Source organism: Euprymna scolopes, chromosome 23, assembly GCF_053919585.1.
Source record: "Euprymna scolopes isolate OS-2025 chromosome 23, ASM5391958v1, whole genome shotgun sequence".
Taxonomy (NCBI): domain Eukaryota; kingdom Metazoa; phylum Mollusca; class Cephalopoda; order Sepiida; family Sepiolidae; genus Euprymna; species Euprymna scolopes.
In genome coordinates this window covers 95,118,895-95,142,130 of record NC_136504.1, presented here as the reverse complement: position 1 = coordinate 95,142,130, position 23,236 = coordinate 95,118,895, and the positions used below count along the sequence as shown (strand labels likewise).

The 23,236-nt window shown below is 35.6% G+C and overlaps 2 protein-coding genes across 2 annotated transcripts in view; one reads left to right on the top strand and one right to left on the bottom strand.

Moving 5' to 3' along the window:
* LOC145245582 (uncharacterized) overlaps positions 1–16,072 on the bottom strand; it is a gene marked incomplete at its 5' end in the record, with an annotated part of 31,287 nt that extends 15,215 nt beyond the window's left edge. Inside the window, 2 exons of the mRNA XM_080107159.1 lie at positions 14,815–14,869; positions 16,004–16,072. Coding sequence (XP_079963285.1) covers positions 14,815–14,869; positions 16,004–16,072 — 124 coding nt within the window. The remainder of the gene's footprint in view (positions 1–14,814; positions 14,870–16,003) is intronic.
* The window catches only part of LOC145246051 (atrial natriuretic peptide receptor 3-like), a 598,398-nt gene extending 575,390 nt beyond the window's left edge, over positions 1–23,008 (top strand). The window contains exon 3 of the mRNA XM_080107894.1: positions 21,753–23,008. Within this exon, the coding sequence (XP_079964020.1) occupies positions 21,753–21,820 (68 nt within the window). The 3' untranslated portion in view covers positions 21,821–23,008. The remainder of the gene's footprint in view (positions 1–21,752) is intronic.
* The last annotated feature ends 228 nt before the right edge of the window (positions 23,009–23,236 follow it).

Sequence of the window (23,236 nt, the reverse complement as noted above, 5' to 3'; positions counted from 1 at the left end):
ATATATATGTTATATATGATATTTATATATATGTTATATATGATATATATATATATGTTATATATGATATATATATGTTTTATATTATATACATCTATTATATATATTATATATTATATATTATATATTTTATATGTATATATATATTTTATATATATATATTTTTTTATATATATATATTTTATATATATATATATTTAATATATATATATATTTAATATATATATATATATATTTTATATATATATATATATTTTATATATATATATATATTTTATATATATATACATATTTTATATATATATATATTTTATATATATATATATATATTTTATATATATATATTTTATATATATATACATATTTTATATATATATATATTTTATATATATATATATTTTATATATATATATATTTTATATAAATATATTTTTTATATATATATATTTTATATATATATATATTTTATATATATATATTTTATATATATATATTTTATATATATATATATATATATATTTTATATATATATATTTTATATATATATATTTTATATATATATATATATATATATATATATATATATATATATATTTTATATATATATTTTATATATATATATATATATTTTATATTTTATATATATATTTTATATATATATATATATATTTTATATATATATATATATTTTATATATATATATATATATATTTTATATATATATATATATATTTTATATATATATATATATATTTTATATATATATATATATATTTTATATATATATATATATATTTTATATATATATATATATATTTTATATATATATATATATATTTTATATATATATATATATATTTTATATATATATATATATTTTATATATATATATATATATTTTATATATATATATATATATTTTATATATATATATATATATTTTATATATATATATATATATATTTTATATATATATATATATATATTTTATATATATATATATATATATTTTATATATATATATATATTTTATATATATATATATATATATATTTTATATATATATATATATATATATTTTATATATATATATATATATTTTATATATATATATATATATATATTTTATATATATATATGTATATATTTTATATATATATATTTTATATATATATTTTATATATATTTTATATATATATATATATTTTATATATATATATATTTTATATGTATATTTTATATATATATATATATATTATATGTGTATGTATTGTATAGTTTATACTCACTATTGACAGAATATATTTTGAGCTAAAAAAAATGGCTCAAACATTCCTACTACGAACTTCCGACGTGCATGGTTATATATAGAAAATTCATAATTGTTTTAAAGAGATAATGGATATGAATTATATCAATGACTAAATACTATAATTTACGCGTATAGCCGAATGGTTTCATGAAGGCAGCTTTACATTAATTTAAAATCGGGTTAGGTCGCAATATCTTACAAAATTGAGGTCTCTCTCTTTCTCTCTCTCTCTATCATTATATATATATATATATATATATATATATCTTCTTTTCTCTTTCTCTCTCTCTCTCTCTCTGCGTTCCTCTTTCGTTTTTCCTCTTGCTCTGCGTTTCTCTTTTGTTTTTCTTTGTCTCGCACGCTTACTTGGTTTCAGTCTTGCGCGCTCGCTCTCTTGCAGTCTCTGCCCTACAATATTTCGTGCAGAATCATTGGAATTCTTAAATATAATTTCGTTCAATTAGCATAAACATGTTAACATTCGCCTTCAACATTGAACGTCCAGTAAATTGCGTAAAAAATAACCTCAAACGATTATTGATTAATCCTAGTCGTCTTTACAAGACAACAGTCGATTCATTGATTGTTTTTTGCATTGTTCTCTCTCTCCGTTGTTTTGTTCGAATATTTAAATCTGCCTGTGCTCTTCGATTTTCATGACGTCCTTTATGGTCGAAAGACTTGCATAATCTTCTATTTGCAATCGCCTGCCCTAGATGCATGCATCAAGAAAGCGGTCACCCAAGAGAGATTCTTTAGGTTAAACGCTTTGTAGCAAACATAGACCTACACTGTTTGTCTTCATTTTCTAGTTGTCTGGTTCAGCTGTCTTATGTAATATAGTTGGTGATTTTTTCCGAAGCTAGGCAAGTCAGTGAATTCTGTGTTTCCTCGTTCGAAGGAAATCCCCCCCATGTCATTCCGTTTTAATATGGCAGTAGTTTTGGATAATACTAAACGAAAATACATGCCCGTCATATGATGGATAAAATTAATACCATGAATAAAACCATTCTGTAGCACTTTTATCTCTGAAAAGAGAAAAAAAAAAGATACTAGTTTAGAATTCTAATTAAATTTTGTTCGAGAATTATTTTGATTTCAGAAAATATGTAGAATTTAAACTTAAGCTTAGTCTTAAGATAAAAATTATATTGATGGAATTTTAGTTAAGCCGCGTGCAATATATTATGCATTTTATGCAAATCTAAAATATTTAAATTTTTAAATGACAGGTTGAGATCATATTATGTCTTTTTAAACACCTTCAAAATATTTCAAAGGACTGAAATTCTGACAATATTTACACATTAACTCGCCTGGGTGCCCGGCGTTGCCCAGATGGTCGGAGTTTGTGTTCAGCCAAAAAATAAAAGTGGTAGTAGGAAGGCAGGCTCGAACCCGAACCTGAAGGAGGAAAAGCACGTGAATAAAAAAAATGTGACGTCTTTGCCGCAGTGTCTATCGACAAACCGGAAGTCGTGAAGATTTAAACTAAGGCTAGTTAATCGAAAAGAGGGGGATGACTTCCGAAAATATCGGCCAAAAATAGCGACCCCTTCTTATAGAAAAAGTGCCCAGTTGTGGATTAAGGAATTAATGTTTTTAGCCAATGTTTGGATATTTTACGTCCGAATGGTCCAGCTCCAAAACTATACCGATCTCGTGAGAATCTGTAGCCACTGTGGAAAGTTATAGGCAGACATACAAACATAAATACATACATTAAATAGACAGGTGAGATTTATTTAATAGACTAGCGGGGGGTACTAGGCGTTGCTCGAGTGGTTAGGGTGTGTGCGCTGGCAGGGTGCGTGTTAATCAAAGCATAAGAATAAGCGAAGTAAATATTTTTAAATATTAAATATTTTATATAAAAAATGTTAAAACTTTTAAAAAATCGAAAAAAAAAAACAAAAAAAAACTAACGTAAGGCAGAGGATGTTAAATGTAAAAATCGGAAAAACCTAAGAGAAAACAGAAAAACGAACGTAAAAACTTCGTTAACAAATCTGAAATATAAAAAAAGAACGTGAAAAATAGCTTAAATAACCCTGTTTAAATATTAAATCTTTAACAATCGAAAAAACCCATCTCCCACCACATAAGGCAAGCAGCGGGTACCCGGCGTTGCCCGGGTTTTTTTTGGTGTGTGTGGTCGATGAGGGTGGGGGTGTTAATGAAAACATGAGAATAAGCGAAGTAAAAAAAAAAACTTGGAAAAACGCATGAACAATGGCTAAAATAACCCCGCTTCAATATAAAAATTGAAAAAATTGAAAAAAAAAAAAAAGATTCGAACCCAAAAGCTTTAAATAATGAGGCCGCGCTCTAAGAAACTGAGCTAAGACGACGTCGACGAAATTGTCGCTTTTTCAAATATTTAAAGTAAATCAGGTTCCGACGTCGTATGACGCCTGCGTAGAAGCGAACTCGTCATGAGATGATGTTTTCTGATGACCCTCCCTGTAGAAAACAGCTGATTTCAGGGTGAAGAAATGAACGCTTTTAGCCAATTTTTCGATATTCGTCGGGCGAAGTTTGAAAGTTTAAAATGATACCGATCTGGCGAAAATCTGTGACCCGTGTCGGAAGTGTTTGCGAGACATACAAAAACACATACCCACATTTTCACTTTATATATATATATCTATATATATATATATATATATATATATATATATAGACTAGCAGGGCTTCCCGGCGTTGCTCGGCGCCGTATAAACAATGAGAAAATTGAATTTGGTATTGTAATATATTTGTTATTCTTATGAGAGGAATTTTGTATGTTTATGTATCATTTGTTATTTCGAACAAAAGAATATTTTACCTACATAAGACGGCTATTACACATATGAAATAATTGTATCTTACCTAGGGTAGGTCATTTATAGCATATATATAAAAGGACGGGTAATATACAACACATTTATCATCAAATCCCAAGCGATGCCAGGTATTTTACTAATATATAGTCTCACCTATTTCATTCAATCCTGCGCAACGCTGGGTGTTTTGCTAGTATATATCTCAATCACTCATTAAATCCTGGGTGAAGCAAGGTATTCTGTTAGTGTATATTTCAATCAATCTAATTCAATCCAAGGCAACGCCAAGTATTCTGCTAGTATATATTTGCATCTATCTCATTACATCCCAGGCGGCCGTGTATTTTGCTGGCATAGATTTGTATGTATCTTATTGAATCCAGGCTGACTCCGGGTAATTTGTAAGTATATGTGGACGTATCTCGTTAACTCCCATACTTCTTGGATTGTTACAAATTTCGACAATTTTACCCACATTATCGCTCTTCTGTCTAAAATAATAACTTTGAGACATTGTCTTGGCTGGTTTTTCATTAGAAACACATCATCCAAATAACTCACATTTCATCATTTTTTTAATAATTTTTGGATATGTTACTAATTTCAACAACCATGTCACATGATTTAACTCACATTATTGCTGCCACTCTTAGTAAAATAAAAACTTGATACATAGTCTATGGTATGTTACTAATTTTGACTATCACTTTTCATGAGTAAATCCACATTGTCGCCCCATTCTATCACTAAAATAACTTTTAGACAATGGTATGGCTGATTATTTCATTAAAAAACCTACCAAAGAAGTAAGTCATATAATTTTTCATAATTCTTGGATATGTTATTAATTTCGACACTTATTTGCAATGATGTAACAAAAATAATCGCGACCTCTTACTAAAATAATCACTTCTATACATTGGTATATTCGTAATGAAGTAGACAAACCAGGCAATCAAATACCTCGCATTTCATAACTTTTCATAGTTTTTGGATATGTTGCTAATTTCAAACGTCATTTTTTTCTTAGTTCAATCACATAATCCCTATCCTCTTACTAAAATAATACCTTGAGACATTTCTGGGCTGCTTATTTTATTACAAACACATCAATAAAATACCTCACATTTCATAATTTTTATAATTCTTGGATATGTTATGAATTTCGACAATCAAATTTAATGAGTGCGTACATCTAATCGTCCAATTCTGACTAAAATCATAAATTTGCTACATTGACTGGGCTGTTTACCAAATAAATAAACATCATTTTTCATAATTCTTGGATATGTTACTAATTTTGACAATTATTTTTAATGAAGTAACCCAAATAATCGCTCCCCTCTTGAACCGACACGATCCCCTTCCTCTTACAAAAAAATAACAACTTTGATACAACTTCTAGCCTGTCTATTTCATTACGAACACACCAATCAAATAACACACATTTAATCATTTTTCATAATTCTTGGATATGTTACTAATTTCGACAATCATTTTCCATGATTTAACACACATAATCGCACCGCTCTTACTAAAATAACAACCATGCGACATTGTCTAGTGTGTCTATTTGATTACAAACATGCACATCAAATAACTTACATTTCATCATTTTTCATAATTCTTCGATATGTTACTAATTTTGATAATCATGTTTCATGAGTTTACCCACATTATCGCCTTTCTCCTACTAAAATAATACATTTGAGGCATTGTATGTGCTGGTAATTTCATTACAAAAACACCAATCACATAACTTACATTTCATCCTTTTTCACTTTTCTTGGATATGTTACTAATTTCTACAATCATTTTTAATGATGTAACCCACAAAATCAACCCCTCTTACTAAAATATTAACTTCAAGACTATATCTGGGCTGTTCATTTCATTATAAACACCAGTCCAATAACTTACATTTAATCACATTTTATAATTCTTGGATATGTTACTAATTTCGATAATCGTTTTTTTTATAATTTAACCACATAATATCCTTTCCTTTTGCTAAAATAATTACTTCGTAATGAAATAACACGCCAGCCAATGCCACAAACACACCAACGAATAACTCGCATTTCACCATTTTTCATAATTCTTGAATATGTTCTAATTTAGACAATAATTTTTAATGATTTTACAACATAATCGCACCATCTTCCTATATGGGGTATTCTGTTAGCACAAATATCAACCTATCTGATCCGATCCCAAGTATTCTCATAGGAAACATCCCATCTATTACATCCAATCCCAGGCAACATCGGGTATTTTGCTAGTACATACATCCACCTTTCTTATACAATCCTTGGCAACGCTAGGTATTATGCTAGTATAAATATCCAGCTATGAAGCCATATCCCAGAGCGTCACTGGCATATTACATTGATTGCATATTAATCTAATGGTATTCGACTATGAGGCTACCTCCAAGGAAGATAACTTGCATATTATAACAATGATAGCATATTGATCTAGTGGTATTTGAAAATGAAACTACATCCAAGGGAGGTCACTAGTATGTTATGACAATAATTGTATATTAATATAATGGATACCTAGAATGAAGCTACACTCAATGGAGACCTCTTGCATATTATACCAATTATGGTGTATTAGTCTTATCGTATACAACAATAATGCTACATCCAAGGGAGGTCACTCGCATATTATAATGATTGTATTGTTCTAATAGAATTTGACGATGAAGCTACATCCAAGGGAGGTAACTTTCATATAACAATTATTTTATATTAAAATAATGGTATTCCACAACGAAGCTACATCCAAGGGAGGTCACTTATTATGACAATGATGTTATATTATTTTAATGGTATTAAACAATGAAGCTACATCCAAGGGAGGTCAGTTGCATATTATAACAATGATTGTGTATTAATCAAATGGATTCTGATAATGAAGCTACATCCAAGGGAGGTCACTTGCATATTATATAACATATATACTGCGCAAGCACCTTTTCTAAAATTTTTCAAATCGGACATATACAGCACACACACCTACAAAATTGTCAAATCGGCCTATAATGCACAAGCACCATCAACATTGTTAAAATCGGACCTATACTGCACAAGCCCCTTTAAAATTGTTGAATCGGACCTATACTTCACCTATGTCATACAATCCCAGGCGACGCCGGTGGTTCTCCTAGTGCATATACACCTACTTTATCAAATCCTGGGCGATGCCGGGTATTTTGCTAGTACAGATATCCACCTATGTAATCTATCCCGGGCGACGCTGTACATTTGGCTAATACATATATCAACCAATTTTTTCCCAATCCCAGGCGTCGCCCAGTGTTCTGCTAGGAAACATTCCATGAATTTTATCCAATCCCAGGCCATGTCGAGTAATCAGCTAGAATATATATCGTGCTAGTGCTATGTCATATAATTCAGGGCACCGCTGAGTATTTTGCTCGTACATATACACCAATTTTATCCAATACGCATGTTTTTTTTTTACTTGGTCTTTTGGCTAAGATCAAAGTGTTGTATCTGTTCTAAGAAATAAAGTGGTTCATCCTTCGCACCCCTCCCACTAACTTATATTATGCCTCCCACCTCCTCCCTATAAGTAGAATTGGGTCATAGTGTAACTAATATAAAAAAGAAAATGGCCGTTCTGTTTTGTTTTGTTGTACGTCGGTCGTCTACTACTAAATGTTTTTCAGCGTAATTTTTCATTTACTTATCATTTTTGCTTATGAAATATTTAGCGAAAGAAATGTAATACCGATCATACAAGTAATTTTAGCTAATTCAAACGGCCTCGTCCCCCCCTCCAGTTTAATAGAGGTAGGTCATGTGCTAATAATACAAAAGAGAAAATGGCTGTTTATTTTTAAGCGTAAATATAACGATTCGGTGAATATTTTTAAGCTTAATTTGTCCCCCCTTATCATTTTTTCTTGACATTTTTCGTTATACTCTCGTATATTTACTATTTCTAACCCGTTAATCACGTTGGAAACATTTTCATAACGTGTAAGATGTTATATAATAATTTGTCCGATACTAACAATACAAACGTCGCCATTACAGCTTGTTGACGGCAAGATCACGTGACATTACTCCGCGGTTTTTGAATACAGCATGACTAAAAAAAACAGCCCGTGTACACTTTGTGATAGTTATGGCACGTTTTTTTTTTGGGGGGGGGGTTGGGGAGCGGCATTTATAGATTTAAAAATACGTAATGTTCAATGTTTAAATGTAACCGTTTTTATGGGGCCCTGCAGAAAATCGTTCAGCTGACCCACTTCTAGTGGTCCTTTTCTGCCAAATTTTCGATATTCGTCGTCCGGAGAGTTGCGCTTCAATATGATACTGAGTCTGTTAATTTTTGTTCTGTCTGTCGAAAGTTTTTAGCGGACACACACACATACATACATTTTCGCTTATATATATATATATATATATATATATATATATATACTAGCGAGGGGTACCCGGCGTTGCCCGGGTGTTTGTAGGGGTGGGTGGTGTTAAATAAGAAAGAAGCCGGGGGGAGGGGATCGAAGCCGAACCCCTGAGGCGCAGTTTGCAAATAAAATCGGCCAGCCAGAAGTGAAAGATGTTTAAAAGTCGTAAAGCGTTACGACGACGACGATGACGGTGTAAGCATTGTTATAAGCGAAGTAAGAAAAGAAAACAACGTTTTAAAACGGGGGGGGGGGTAAAACACAAAAACAATAACCTAAGGTAAACGAACGAAGGGTTTCAATATTTAAATTTAAAAAATCGAAAAAAAAACCCATCTCGCACCACAATTCGAACCCCAAACGTTTAGTTAATGAACTAAGGCCTTAACTACCTGCGCTAAAGCGGCGTATATAAAGTTTGGTCGGTTTATCAACTATTTAAAGTAAATCAGGTCACGACGTCATGACGTCATCTGACGCATGCGTTGTTGACCATCCCCCCTGTCGAATCTGTCTAGACATATTTCTTTCTCTCTCTCTCTCCCTCTCTCTCTCTCCGTCTGCCTTACTCTAAAGACTGGAAAATGGCGTCTGGCTGTTTTTATTTAAAAAACAAACTTCGATCGTTAATATTTTTTGTAAGCGTATTTTTTTTACTTCACTTTTATTTAACTTTATTTTTCGTTTAACTATCGTATCTACCTATTTTGAATGTGGTAATAACTTTGGTAACGTTGTCATAGCGTAGAAGTTCATAGTTTTGCTTTAATTAATTTTTTTTACCGATAACATTTTAAAATTGTAAATTCAGACGGCCATTAGAGGTTGCTGACGTCAAGATCACGCGACATGACTCAGCGGGTTTTAAATACAAGTTGACCCAAAATAAACGGCCGCGTGTATACTTTATGTAGAAGAGTTGGCGGCCGTATTTTTTGGGGGAGTTATAAATCGATTTAAAAATATGTAATGTTTAACATTAAAATGTCACTTTTTGGCCCCCCCCCTGCAGAAAATCGACCAGTTGACGCACTTCTGATGGTCACTTTGGGCCAATTTTTCGATATTTGTCGTCCGGAAGGTGAGGCTTTCATATGAGACCAAGTTCGTGAATTTTTGTTGCGTCTGTCGAAAGTTTTTAGGCACACAAACATACATACATTTTCGCTTTTATATATATAGATAGACTAGCGGGGGTACCTGGCGTTGCCCGGATGTTTCGAGGTGTGTGTGCTCATAAATAAAAATAAACCGGGGGAGAGGGTAAAAAGTTTTGGTAAGTTGGTAGAATCGAACCCGAAGCACTGAGGCGAAGGAGAAAATGAAACGTTAAAAACATGAAGCGTTCGGCCAGCCAGGATGAGTTACTGAAAGATGTTTAAGAACAAAATTGACAGGTGCTCGCACGAAAGTCGTAGAGTTAAGATTTTGTGCGAGCCTTACGACGACGACGTAAGCAATAGCTATTCACCAGTTTTTAATGAGGTAAATGAGCAGTTATTTTTTTTTTTGTTATCAGCGAAGTAAATAAAAAAAATAACGGAAAAACGAACGCTAAAACTTAAACGGGGGCAGGGGTAATCAAAACGTCGAAGAAAACACAAAGGCAAACGAACGATGTAAAATGTAAAAATCTGAAAAAGAAAACAGAAAAACGAACAGTAAGAATAATGGCTTACATAAGCCGTTTTCGATATTAAAATTTAAAAAAAAATCAGTGGGTACCCGGGTGTTTTTGGGTGTGTGGTCAGGGGTGGATACGCGAAGTAAAAAAAACAACAAGAAAACAACGTTACGTGAAAAATAGCTTAAATAACACTGGTTCAATATTAAAATTTAAAAAAGACACCTCCCGCCACGATTTGAACCAAAAACGTTTATATAATGACCCAACACGCTAACCAACTGAGCTGATGCGACGTACATGAAATTTAGTATATCCTTCGTTTGTTGATCTCCCTCTATATCCTTCGTTTGTTGCTCTCCCTCTATATCCTTCGTTTGTTGCTCTCCCTCTATATCCTTCGTTTGTTGCTCTCCCTCTATATCCTTCGTTTGTTGCTCTCCCTCTATATCCATCGTTTGTTGCTCTCCCTCTATATCCTTCGTTTTTTTCTCTCCCTCTATATCCTTCGTTTTTTTCTCTCCCTCTATATCCTTCGTTTTTTTCTCTCCCTCTATATCCTTCGTTTTTTTCTCTCCCTCTATATCCTTCGTTTTTTTCTCTCCCTCTATATCCTTCGTTTTTTTCTCTCCCTCTATATCCTTCGTTTTTTTCTCTCCCTCTATATCCTTCGTTTTTTTCTCTCCCTCTATATCCTTCGTTTTTTTCTCTCCCTCTATATCCTTCGTTTTTTTCTCTCCCTCTATATCCTTCGTTTTTTTCTCTCCCTCTATATCCTTCGTTTTTTTTCTCTCCCTCTATATCCTTCGTTTTTTTCTCTCCCTCTATATCCTTCGTTTTTTTCTCTCCCTCTATATCCTTCGTTTTTTTCTCTCCCTCTATATCCTTCGTTTGTTGTTCTCTCTCTCTCTCTCTCTCTCTCTCTCTCTATATATATATATATATATATATATATATATATATATCTTTCGTTTGTTGTCTACTCTATATATATATCTTTCGTTTGTTGTCTACTCTATATATATATCCTTCGTTTGTTGTCTTCTCTCTATATATATCCTTCGTTTGTTGTCTTCTCTCTATATATATCCTTCGTTTGTTGTCTTCTCTCTATATATATCCTTCGTTTGTTGTCTTCTCTCTATATATATCCTTCGTTTGTTGTCTTCTCTCTCTATATATATATCCTTCGTTTGTTGTCTTCTCTCTCTATATATATATCCTTCGTTTGTTGTCTTCTCTCTATATATATCCTTCGTTTGTTGTCTTCTCTCTATATATATATATCCTTCATTTGTTGTCTTCTCTCTCTCTATATATATCCTTCATTTGTTGTCTTATCTCTATATATATCCTTCATTTGTTGTCTTATCTCTGTATATATCCTTCGTTTGTTGTATTCTCTCTATATATATATCCTTCGTTTGTTGTCTTCTCTCTCTATATATATATCCTTCGTTTGTTGTCTTCTCTCTCTATATATATATCCTTCGTTTGTTGTCTTCTCTCTATATATATATCCTTCGTTTGTTGTCTCCTCTCTATATATATCCTTCGTTTGTTGTCTCCTCTCTATATATATATCCTTCGTTTGTTGTCTCCTCTATATATATCCTTCGTTTGTTGTCTCCTCTTAATATATATCCTTCGTTTGTTGTCTTCTCTCTCTATATATATCCTTCGTTTGTTGTCTTCTCTCTCTATATATATCCTTCGTTTGTTGTCTTCTCTCTATATATATATCCTTCGTTTGTTGTCTTCTCTCTATATATATATATCCTTCGTTTGTTGTCTTCTCTCTCTATATATATATATCCTTCGTTTGTTGTCTTCTCTCTATATATATATATCCTTCGTTTGTTGTCTTCTCTCTATATATATATATCCTTCGTTAGTTGTCTTCTCTCTCTATATATATCCTTCGTTTGTTGTCTTCTCTCTATATATATATCCTTCGTTTGTTGTCTTCTCTCTCTCTCTCTATATATATATATATATCCTTCGTTTGTTGTCTTCTCTCTATATATATCCTTCGTTTGTTGTCTTCTCTCTATATATCCTTCGTGTCTGTTGTCTTCTCTCTATATATCCTTCGTGTCGCCTTCCCTCTCTCGGTCTCTCTACCCTTCGTGTTGCCTTCCCTCTCTCGATATCTCTCTCCTTCGTGTGTTGCCTTCCCTCTCTCGATATCTCTCTCCTTCGTGGGTTGCCTTCCCTCTCTCGATATCTCTCTCCTTCGTGGGTTGCCTTCCCTCTCTCGATATCTCTCTCCTTCGTGTGTTGCCTTCCCTCTCTCGATATCTCTCTTCTTCGTGTGTTGCCTTCCCTCTCTCGATATCTCTCTTCTTCGTGTGTTGCCTTCCCTCTCTCGATATCTCTCTCCTTCGTGTGTTGCCTTCCCTCTCTCGATATCTCTCTCCTTCGTGTGTTGCCTTCCCTCTCTCGATATCTCTCTCCTTCGTGTGTTGCCTTCCCTCTCTCGATATCTCTCTCCTTCGTGTGTTGCCTTCCCTCTCTCGATATCTCTCTCCTTCGTGTGTTGCCTTCCCTCTCTCGATATCTCTCTCCTTCGTGTGTTGCCTTCCCTCTCTCGATATCTCTCTCCTTCGTGTGTTGCCTTCCCTCTCTCGATCTGCCTCTCTCCTTCGTGTGTTGCCTTCCCTCTCTCGATCTGCCTCTCTCCTTCGTGTGTTGCCTTCCCTCTCTCGATATCTCAATCCTTCGTGTGTTGCCTTCCTCCTCTTTATATTTCTCTCTTCTTCGTGTGTGTCCTTCCCTCTCTCGATCTCTCTCTCCTTCGTGTGTTGCCTTCCCTCTCTCGATCTGCCTCTCTCCTTCGTGTGTGCCTTCCCTCTCTCGCTTTCCGTGTGTTGCCTTCCCTCTCTCGATCTCCGTGTGTTGCCTTCCCTCTCTCGATCTCCGTGTGTTGCCTTCCCTCTCTTGCTCTCCGTGTGTTGCCTTCCCTCTCTTGCTCTCCGTGTGTTGCCTTCCCTCTCTTGCTCTCCGTGTGTTGCCTTCCCTCTCTCGCTCTCCGTGTGTTTCCTTCCCTCTCTCGCTCTCCGTGCGTTTCCTTCCCTCTCTCGCTCTCCGTGTGTTTCCTTCCCTCTCTCGCTCTCCGTGTGTTTCCTTCCCTCTCTCGCTCTCCGTGTGTTTCCTTCCCTCTCTCGCTCTCCGTGTGTTTCCTTCCCTCTCTCGCTCTCCGTGTGTTTCCTTCCCTCTCTCGCTCTCCGTGTGTTTCCTTCCCTCTCTCGCTCTCCGTGTGTTGCCTTCCCTCTCTCGCTCTCCGTGTGTTGCCTTCCCTCTCTCGCTCTCCGTGTGTTGCCTTCCCTCTCTCGCTCTCCGTGTGTTGCCTTCCCTCTCTCGATCTCCGTGTGTTGCCTTCCCTCTCTCGATCTCCGTGTGTTGCCTTCCCTCTCTCGATCTCCGTGTGTTGCATTCTCTCTCTCGATCTCCGTGTGTTGCCTTCCCTCTCTCGATCTCCGTGTGTTGCCTTCCCTCTCTCGATCTCCGTGTGTTGCCTTCCCTCTCTCGATCTCCGTGTGTTGCCTTCCCTCTCTCGATCTCCGTGTGTTGCCTTCCCTCTCTCGATCTCCGTGTGTTGCCTTCCCTCTCTCGATCTCCGTGTGTTGCCTTCCCTCTCTCGATCTCCGTGTGTTGCCTTCCCTCTCTCGATCTCCGTGTGTTGCCTTCCCTCTCTCGATCTCCGTGTGTTGCCTTCCCTCTCTCGATCTCCGTGTGTTGCCTTCCCTCTCTCGATCTCCGTGTGTTGCCTTCCCTCTCTCGATCTCCGTGTGTTGCCTTCCCTCTCTCGATCTCCGTGTGTTGCCTTCCCTCTCTCGATCTCCGTGTGTTGCCTTCCCTCTCTCGATCTCCGTGTGTTGCCTTCCCTCTCTCGATCTCCGTGTGTTGCCTTCCCTCTCTCGATCTCCGTGTGTTGCCTTCCCTCTCTCGATCTCCGTGTGTTGCCTTCCCTCTCTCGATCTCCGTGTGTTGCCTTCCCTCTCTCGATCTCCGTGTGTTGCCTTCCCTCTCTCGATCTCCGTGTGTTGCCTTCCCTCTCTCGATCTCCGTGTGTTGCCTTCCCTCTCTCGATCTCCGTGTGTTGCCTTCCTTCTCTCGATCTCCGTGTGTTGCCTTCCTTCTCTCGATCTCCGTGTGTTGCCTTCCTTCTCTCGATCTCCGTGTGTTGCCTTCCCTCTCTCGATCTCCGTGTGTTGCCTTCCCTCTCTCGATCTCTCTCTGCTTCGTGTGTTGCCTTCCCTCTCTCGATCTCTCTCTGCTTCGTGTGTTGCCTTCCCTCTCTCGATCTCTCTCTGCTTCGTGTGTTGCCTTCCCTCTCTCGATCTCTCTCTGCTTCGTGTGTTGCCTTCCCTCTCTCGATCTCTCTCTGCTTCGTGTGTTGCCTTCCCTCTCTCGATCTCTCTCTGCTTCGTGTGTTGCCTTCCCTCTCTCGATCTCTCTCTCTGCTTCGTGTGTTGCCTTCCCTCTCTCGATCTCTCTCTCTCTCTGCTTCGTGTGTTGCCTTCCCTCTCTCGATATCTCTCTCTGCTTCGTGTGTTGCCTTCCCTCTCTCTATATCTATCTCTGCTTCGTGTGTTGCCTTCCCTCTGTCGATCTCTCTCTTTCTTTGTCGATCTCTCTCTTTCTTTGTCGATCTCTCTCTTTCTTTGTCGATCTCTCTCTTTCTTTGTCGATCTCTCTCTTTCTTTGTCGATCTATCTCTTTCTTTGTCGATCTCTCTCTTTCTCTTTCGATCTCTTTCTCTTTCGATCTCTTTCTCTTTCGATCTCTTTCTCTGTCGATCTCTTTCTCTGTCGATCTCTTTCTCTGTCGATCTCTTTCTCTGTCGATCTCTTTCTCTGTCGATCTCTTTCTCTGTCGATCTCTTTCTCTGTCGATCTCTCTCTGTCTCTTTCCCTGTCGATGTTTCTCTTTCTCTGTGGATGTTTCTCTGTCGATGTTTCTCTATCGATGTCTCTCTTCCTCTGTCTGTATGTCTCTTTTCTCTGTCTGTATGTCTCTCTCTTTCTCTGTCTGTATGTCTCTCTCTTCCTCTGTCTGTATGTCCCTCTCTTCTTCTGTCTGTATGTCTCTCTTCCTCTGTCTGTATGTCTCTCTTCCTCTGTCTGTATGTCTCTCTTCCTCTGTCTGTATGTCTCTCTCTTCCTCTGTCTGTATGTCTCTCTCTTCCTCTGTCTGTATGTCTCTCTCTTCCTCTGTCTGTATGTCTCTCTCTTCCTCTGTCTGTATGTCTCTCTCTTCCTCTGTCTGTATGTCTCTCTCTTCCTCTGTCTGTATGTCTCTCTCTTCCTCTGTCTGTATGTCTCTCTCTTCCTCTGTCTCGATCTCTCTCTCTTCCTCTGTCTCGATCTCTCTCTCTTCCTCTGTCTCGATCTCTCTCTCTTCCTCTGTCTCGATCTCTCTCTCTTCCTCTGTCTCGATCTCTCTCTCTTCCTCTGTCTCGATCTCTCTCTCTTCCTCTGTCTCGATCTCTCTCTCTTCCTCTGTCTCAATCTCTCTCTCTTCCTCTGTCTCGATCTCTCTCTCTTCCTCTGTCTCGATCTCTCTCTCTCTTCCTCTGTCTCGATCTCTCTCTCTTCCTCTGTCTCGATCTCTCTCTCTTCCTCTGTCTAAATCTCTCTCTCTCTTCCTCTGTCTCGATCTCTCTCTCTTCCTCTGTCTCGATCTCTCTCTCTTCCTCTGTCTCGATCTCTCTCTCTTCCTCTGTCTCGATCTCTCTCTCTTCCTCTGTCTCGATCTCTCTCTCTTCCTCTGTCTCGATCTCTCTCTCTTCCTCTGTCTCGATCTCTCTCTCTTCCTCTGTCTCGATCTCTCTCTCTTCCTCTGTCTCGATCTCTCTCTCTTCCTCTGTCTCGATCTCTCTCTCTTCCTCTGTCTCGATCTCTCTCTCTTCCTCTGTCTCGATCTCTCTCTCTTCCTCTGTCTCGATCTCTCTCTCTTCCTCTGTCTCGATCTCTCTCTCTTCCTCTGTCTCGATCTCTCTCTCTTCCTCTGTCTCGATCTCTCTCTCTTCCTCTGTCTCGATCTCTCTCTCTTCCTCTGTCTCGATCTCTCTCTCTTCCTCTGTCTCGATCTCTCTCTCTTCCTCTGTCTCGATCTCTCTCTCTTCCTCTGTCTCGATCTCTCTCTCTTCCTCTGTCTCGATCTCTCTCTCTTCCTCTGTCTCGATCTCTCTCTCTTTCCTCTGTCTCGATCTCTCTCTCTTCCTCTGTCTCGATCTCTCTCTCTCTCTCTTCCTCTGTCTCGATCTCTCTCTCTTCCTCTGTCTCGATCTCTCTCTCTCTTCCTCTATCTCGATCTCTCTCTTCCTCGCTCTCTCTTTTTTCCGGTTCTCGCTCTCGTTCTCTCTCTATTTCTGTCTCTGTGTCTATTTTTTTCATGTTTTGCCCCTTTGAATGTGGCTTTTATAAACAAAACGCGTTTGTTCGGAAATGTGTGCGTGTTTAGTTATATACTTTGTTGGATATTAGCTTATGCTTTAATGCAGTTTGTCGGTCAGAAGTGCATACATAAGTTACTTTATTTTATCATTTAAATAATCTATCTCGTATATATATATATATATATATATATATATATATATATATATATATATATATGTATATATGTGTGTGTGTGTGTGTTTTATACGAAGACATTTACGATTTGATATGATTTCTTTTTATACTCCTATCAGACACTAATATCTATAATTCATCATGATTTAAAATGCTCTATAACCTAATTATATACCTTTTTTTACCTCAAAAAAGCTATTTCACTCTTTGACCTCCTATTTTAGAACGACCTGTAGACACCATACAATATCTACGAAGAAGATAACACCTTTGACCTGATGAGAACGGAGATATAACAAGATAGGAAATGGTGGATAATTGGAAACTGGGAAGATACCGAAAGAGAATGAAAGGCTAAATAGGGAGGAGCGAATATAGAGAACATCTATTTCCCTTAATATATTTATCGGGTGGCATTTTGCTTGAAAAATGCTATTATCCGATGCCGAGAAATAACTTTTTTGATACTGCTTACAAAATGGGTTTCCTGTTGTATTATCTCTGGATCACTGAATAATAAAGCAAGGGGGTTGATACTAATGTTAAACAATTACACAATGTAGGTATTTATTCGCACTCCCACGAAAGCAAAATGTGACACAAGGTAGTGTTTGATGTGGGGAAAACCAGCGCCACCAAAAGGGGCACTCTTAAAGTATTCGAAAAGGAAAGTGCCTTAGTATGGAAGGATTTACCCCTCTATCCATTAAGGACAATAATTAGTTTAGCATCGGAAGAGATACCGCATTCTGATCCTGGCCTGTGTCATAGTAAGTGGCTGAGTTTGTCTCGAATTACTTTTGAAAGGGTTTTACGAGGATTGCTTTGCATAATATCTACCTGCCATTCTGGACTGGAATTGATTTAATCGAATGAGAAGTCGAAATCTGAAAATAATTATAAATTGTATTTTTTTAACAACTCAATGGTTGAGAATTAAAGATCGTTCTCTTACTTCAGTCATCAGTAAGTGAATTAAAAAAAAAAAGGTTACATAACTTACCTAATAGTTATTTTAACGATTTTCCTGCCGCTTTCGTTTCCAAATTAACGGTATATTATTTTAATAGCGTTGGGTAAATTTGGTAATCTGACCAGAATTAAGTCCCCTTGTTTACCTTCATTTATATTATCAAAATTAATTACATCGCCAATCAGAGCATAGACTGTGTAGAGTTCGCTAATGACATTTTTTGACGTCCCGTCTTTGAGGCGAATCTGAGTCTGTTATCTTCATATAAACTAGCGAATGGTTCTAACAGATAACTTCGTTATAAACGTCACATATCCGAAATAATTACGGGGTTTGGCTGTCTGAATTTCACTGTCTTTCGCCATTGATCCAGCTAATGCTAATCTGTGACTCATTATAAAGCTACACAGATTAAACTATTCATAACGAAAAATTAGTAACTAATTAATAGTCGAAATATATAAGCATGCTGCAAGCGAGCAAATTAATCATATATACATGGGCTACCCTTCTTCAAATTAACAATGTAGCTGATATGTATCATGTGTCGAAGTTTCCAATTAGTTACTATCAATCATCATGGATGGATTTCGCTTGTTAAGTTTATCGCATCTCGTGTTCAATCGTATTTAAACTTATTCAAAATAACAGTAACGGTCCAAATTAATTTTGAGCTTTGTTTATATTGCAATAGAAAACGCGAGCATGAAAAGTAATATGGTTAAGCTTAAACATGGAAAAATAAAGGCTAGTTGTTAAAACTGGAAAAAGGGCAAGATCTATTAAAAACTATAATGCATTCATAACTTTAAATATTGCAGCATTAAGTGATATATAATGTTAAAAAATGAATTTTTAAAATTGTTTATTACTAAAAATATTGCAGTATTAACTCGTTATATTTTTTCAGAATATCTTGTCCTTTACTTTTCCATGTTTAAGCTTGAGAATGTTCCTTTTCATGCTCGCATTTTTCGATTGTAATCGATGATTTTTCCAGGCTTCCAGTAAATTTACTTGATCTTTGTATAATTTCGGTTCCCCCCCCCATCAACATAAGACATATGTATTAACCACGTACGGCACTCGTGTGCTTTCAATAAAATCTCTCAATTATCTCCTTTTGATGCTTTTATTCACTTGTTACTATTCCTTTCGCGAGAGCTTATAATTTATAGCAACAGTAGTCGCTGAGGTGCCGTGGTTGCTACGGAAACCATTCATAAAGAATACATCACTCACCTGACGATTTTGAACACCAGTAAATCCATAACTTTTGTTTTACTGAACGAAAATGGGAATTTTGTTCACAATATAGTTGAGAAGGTTATCTATAAAGTGTAATAATTGTTTGAAATTTAGTCGAAAAATGGGTGAGCGGTGCAGCTTAAAGCAGTTCTAAATGACTAAAACTGCATATTAACCATATATTCAAACACTACCCGGTTTAGAAGTATTCACAGAAGGAAAAGTCAGACAGAATTAAGTTATGACAAGGGCTCTATCGAATGTTTTACATGACCCATATTTTAGCCAGTAAAGTATCCATTGCATAATACATTCCCTAAAGGTGAAAATTGTAATGAAATTACGACTTACCTGTTTTTCCGAATCGGTTTTATCGTTATTGATAAATACCCACCACCATTCAAAATGTCAGTCTTTTAAAATAAACATTTGCAGCGTGAAGGCTTCCATAATAACTTTGGTAATGATTAATGCAGCCATTCTCAAAATTTTTATTCATCATTGACCTCCTCGGCTTCATGCACTTCTCCATGTACCGCCTACTTGTACAAAAAACTTAATAGCCATCATAAAATAACCGAAAAATGTCAAAGAGAAATACGTCCAAGGATGGAGTACTGCGGCCACATCTAGTAAGGAGCTGCTAAAAACAGCCTATCTTGCATTGACAGAGTACAAAATAGACTTCGCGGCTTAGTGGGGGGATGCCCCTTTTCTCTTCCCTGCAACCTCTCTCACACAGAAGAAACGTTGTGAGCCCATCTTTGTTGTATCGTTATTTCCATGGCAAGTGCTCGTCTGAGCTCCAATCTCTGCCCCCTCGCCAATTTTTCACGATAAACACCCATCTAGCTGAAACCACTGTCAATATTTTCCCCCACTGTGCCTAAATAAAAAAAACGTAGATTCCATGGACAAAGCTTCTTTCGTAGAAGTGCATGCAGGTGGAACTCGCTTCTGTCTGCCTGTTTCTCACCTGATTACAACTTGGATGTCTTCAAGTCACACATACACACATTTCTGATGAACCGCCCCCTTTAGTAATTTATTTTATCAATACTAACGATTACTACTAGACTATTCCATTGATTATTATACGCGAAATAACCCGTATCCCCGAGTGGCTTCCGGGCCTTGACAAGTGGTGACGACCATGTAAAAAAAAATATTGTTTAGGGATTAAGGTTTTGTATATAAATAGTATTATGCATTTGATAAAAAAAATATTTTCTAAATATTAGGTGGTCCAAAAATGTCATTTTGGTCGTTCAACTAATATATATATATATATATATATATATATATATATATATATATATATATATATATATATATATATATATATAACATTATTTTTGCACGAACTTAATAGAAAATTATGAAAATAACTTTTATTACGTTACTTAAACACGACACAATTTAAAATAATTTTAAATCATCAGGTAGTTAAACATTTACCCCGTGTTATACAATTTTTTTTTTTACCCGCTGAGCGTTAAGTTACTCTCGGTTGATAACCGCTTACTTAATATAATATGACTGTGAGGTTCAGATAAAACTTTGACCTATCCTTACCTTTACATATAGACATAATTGCAAATAATTCAACGAACCGAGTTATGGATTACCCTTTTACAAAAAACACTTAGTTATCATACATTTGCAATTAATCAAGTAAATTTGGTAATTGACATTTCTTTTCTAGAGGGTCCATAAAAGTGTATCATCTCCTTCGTTTTCCGTGTTCATATCTATTTTAGCTCGTCCTTTAATATATTATAAAATTTCTCTTGCGGTTAAGTGAAGTGCTTGTCATAATGCTCTCGACCAATATACTTAATCAGTTTTCCCAAAGGTTTTAGATATAGGCCGTATTTTTCCGCTTCCTTGCAACGTGCCCCCGACGCAAAAGTCGCAATTATCATGGGCATTGTCAGCAATCTTCTGTCTGCATCGACTTTCTTTGTCGTTCTTAAAATGAGAGAATAATTACCAGACGATGACCTCTATTCATGAAAACTTATGTATTAGCATTCAAGTACACTACTTAGCTGGAATAGCTTTAAATAGGCGTTGTCAGGGAACAAAAATGTTAGAGATCGATTGATAAACAGTTTGGTCAATTAAGTTTGTATAAAGATCAATGATCTTACGATTCCAATATTGTTCCAGGTTTCGATACCATTGCCGAATCCGTAATAAATTCCTGATTCCTATAAAGTAACCGATTCCAATTCTGTATAAATATCTAAAAATATAAGCATAAAGTGGTTTTACCCGATTACCGTATAAACACATTTAAAATTTAAACGTATTTTTCAAAGGTAATGAAAATACACGCACACACACACACACATATATATATATATATATATATATATATATATATATATATTAGTTGCAGTTTATAATCAATGCATATTTTATCATTGTCACCAGCAGTGAGAGATTGTTTTAAACAAAATCAAATTACAACAGGATAATTACGGGAATAATTTTTGACATCGGAAACTAAACAATTTTTTTTTTTTACCGATTTCGATACCCCAAAAGTTCTGATTCGGATTAATCGTCTCAACCTTAAATAAATAAATATAGACTGAGAAATAAGAAAAAAGCTTTACATTTTGAAAATAAAGTGAAATCAAATTAAAATTCCTTGCAAGCTGTTACATTCATACATAAATTACATTCTTCTATATCTAATCATTTTCTTTTCCTTTTTTCATTCTATTCCAGGTAAGTTTCGCGTTAACAGATCAGATCCTTCGATACACATGATGGTTTCACGTATGAAGGTGAGGTGAATTATTGATACATAGACAAGTATAATAAGTAGCTCTGTTTCCTGAAAAAAAATCATTCCATGTTTGTAATCTACATAAATAAGAGTAGACGTATATGTGTGTAAATATCTAACAGGTAAACTATTATACTACTGGTCATATAGCACTGAAATTCTAAGGAAATATTTATGCACCGACGGTGGTTTATAGCGAATATTTTTGCTTACATGCATGTATATTGCATACAGACATCAGCGAATTTACATGTAAAATGTTAATTTAAGCATTAGCTGACATTTTTTTGTGCGCATGCGTATATATTGGGGGGGGGTTCTCAGGCTGGAATGCTCGTTTATTATTAATTTCTTACTGATGTCACCAACTCTTTGTTTCCGTATTAAAAAAAAGCAAACAAAGAAAAAACAAACGAGATCGTACGTACATTCTACTCGCGGGTTGAAATGTGTAAATATGACAACAAACCTATATATCTTTTTTTACGATCTCATATTTACTTTATTTTATACATTGTTTTAAGACGGAGGAGGGTAGATGTCACAAAAAGAACACAGACAGGGGTGAAATAATGTTATTTAGAAAGCCATTCGTAATAAGGGAGGAAAGGTATTATTTAAACTATTCTGTACCTTCACCTAACAAGTTATTAAATAGGAAACCGACATGTATTCTATTTTTGTTTAATATTAGTTAACATTATCTGTGTCTCAATCCAATTTCTTGATTTAGTTTATTGTAAAGCAAGTGTTGCCTAACCACTAACTGCACTTTGAAATATTTTTTGAGTAGCATGAATTTTAAACAAAGTGCTTCTACAATGTAGTATCCACACTAAAAAAAAATACAAAGAATTTATAATGGAATCATGTATGTAAAAAAACAGCTGAATCATTTTCCGGAAGTGACGTCAAGTGTTGATGATGGAAGTGGGGACAAGCACGATTATGTTACTTATAAGTATTCCGGGGGCCGTCAAAGATTACCAAATTTTTTGGTGACGTTCGGATGAGGTGAATTAATGCCTGTTCATTCTTCAAAACATCACCACCACTTTTTCTGTTTATGGAGAGGGGGGCCAGTAGATTATTTCGCTAAAATGCTGCGTCAGAAAAATACATCATTTTAGCCAAAAGGCCAAGTAAGCGTAATATAGTTTTCTACCAGGCATTATGTCTTAAAACCACAAAAAAACTACAAAATAACCGACACAGCATATATTTTAAGAGGTGGGGAGGGGGATATTAAGTCCCTGAAAGGCTAAAACAGTTAAATACTTTATTTCATATATTCTTTTAAAAGTGGGGACATGGAGTCCGGCCTGTAAACAGCTGAAGCAGTTTACGATCTCAAAAATTACTTGATCTAATATATAAAAGCTGAAACAGTCTACGATTTAGACATTACATTATTTCATGTATG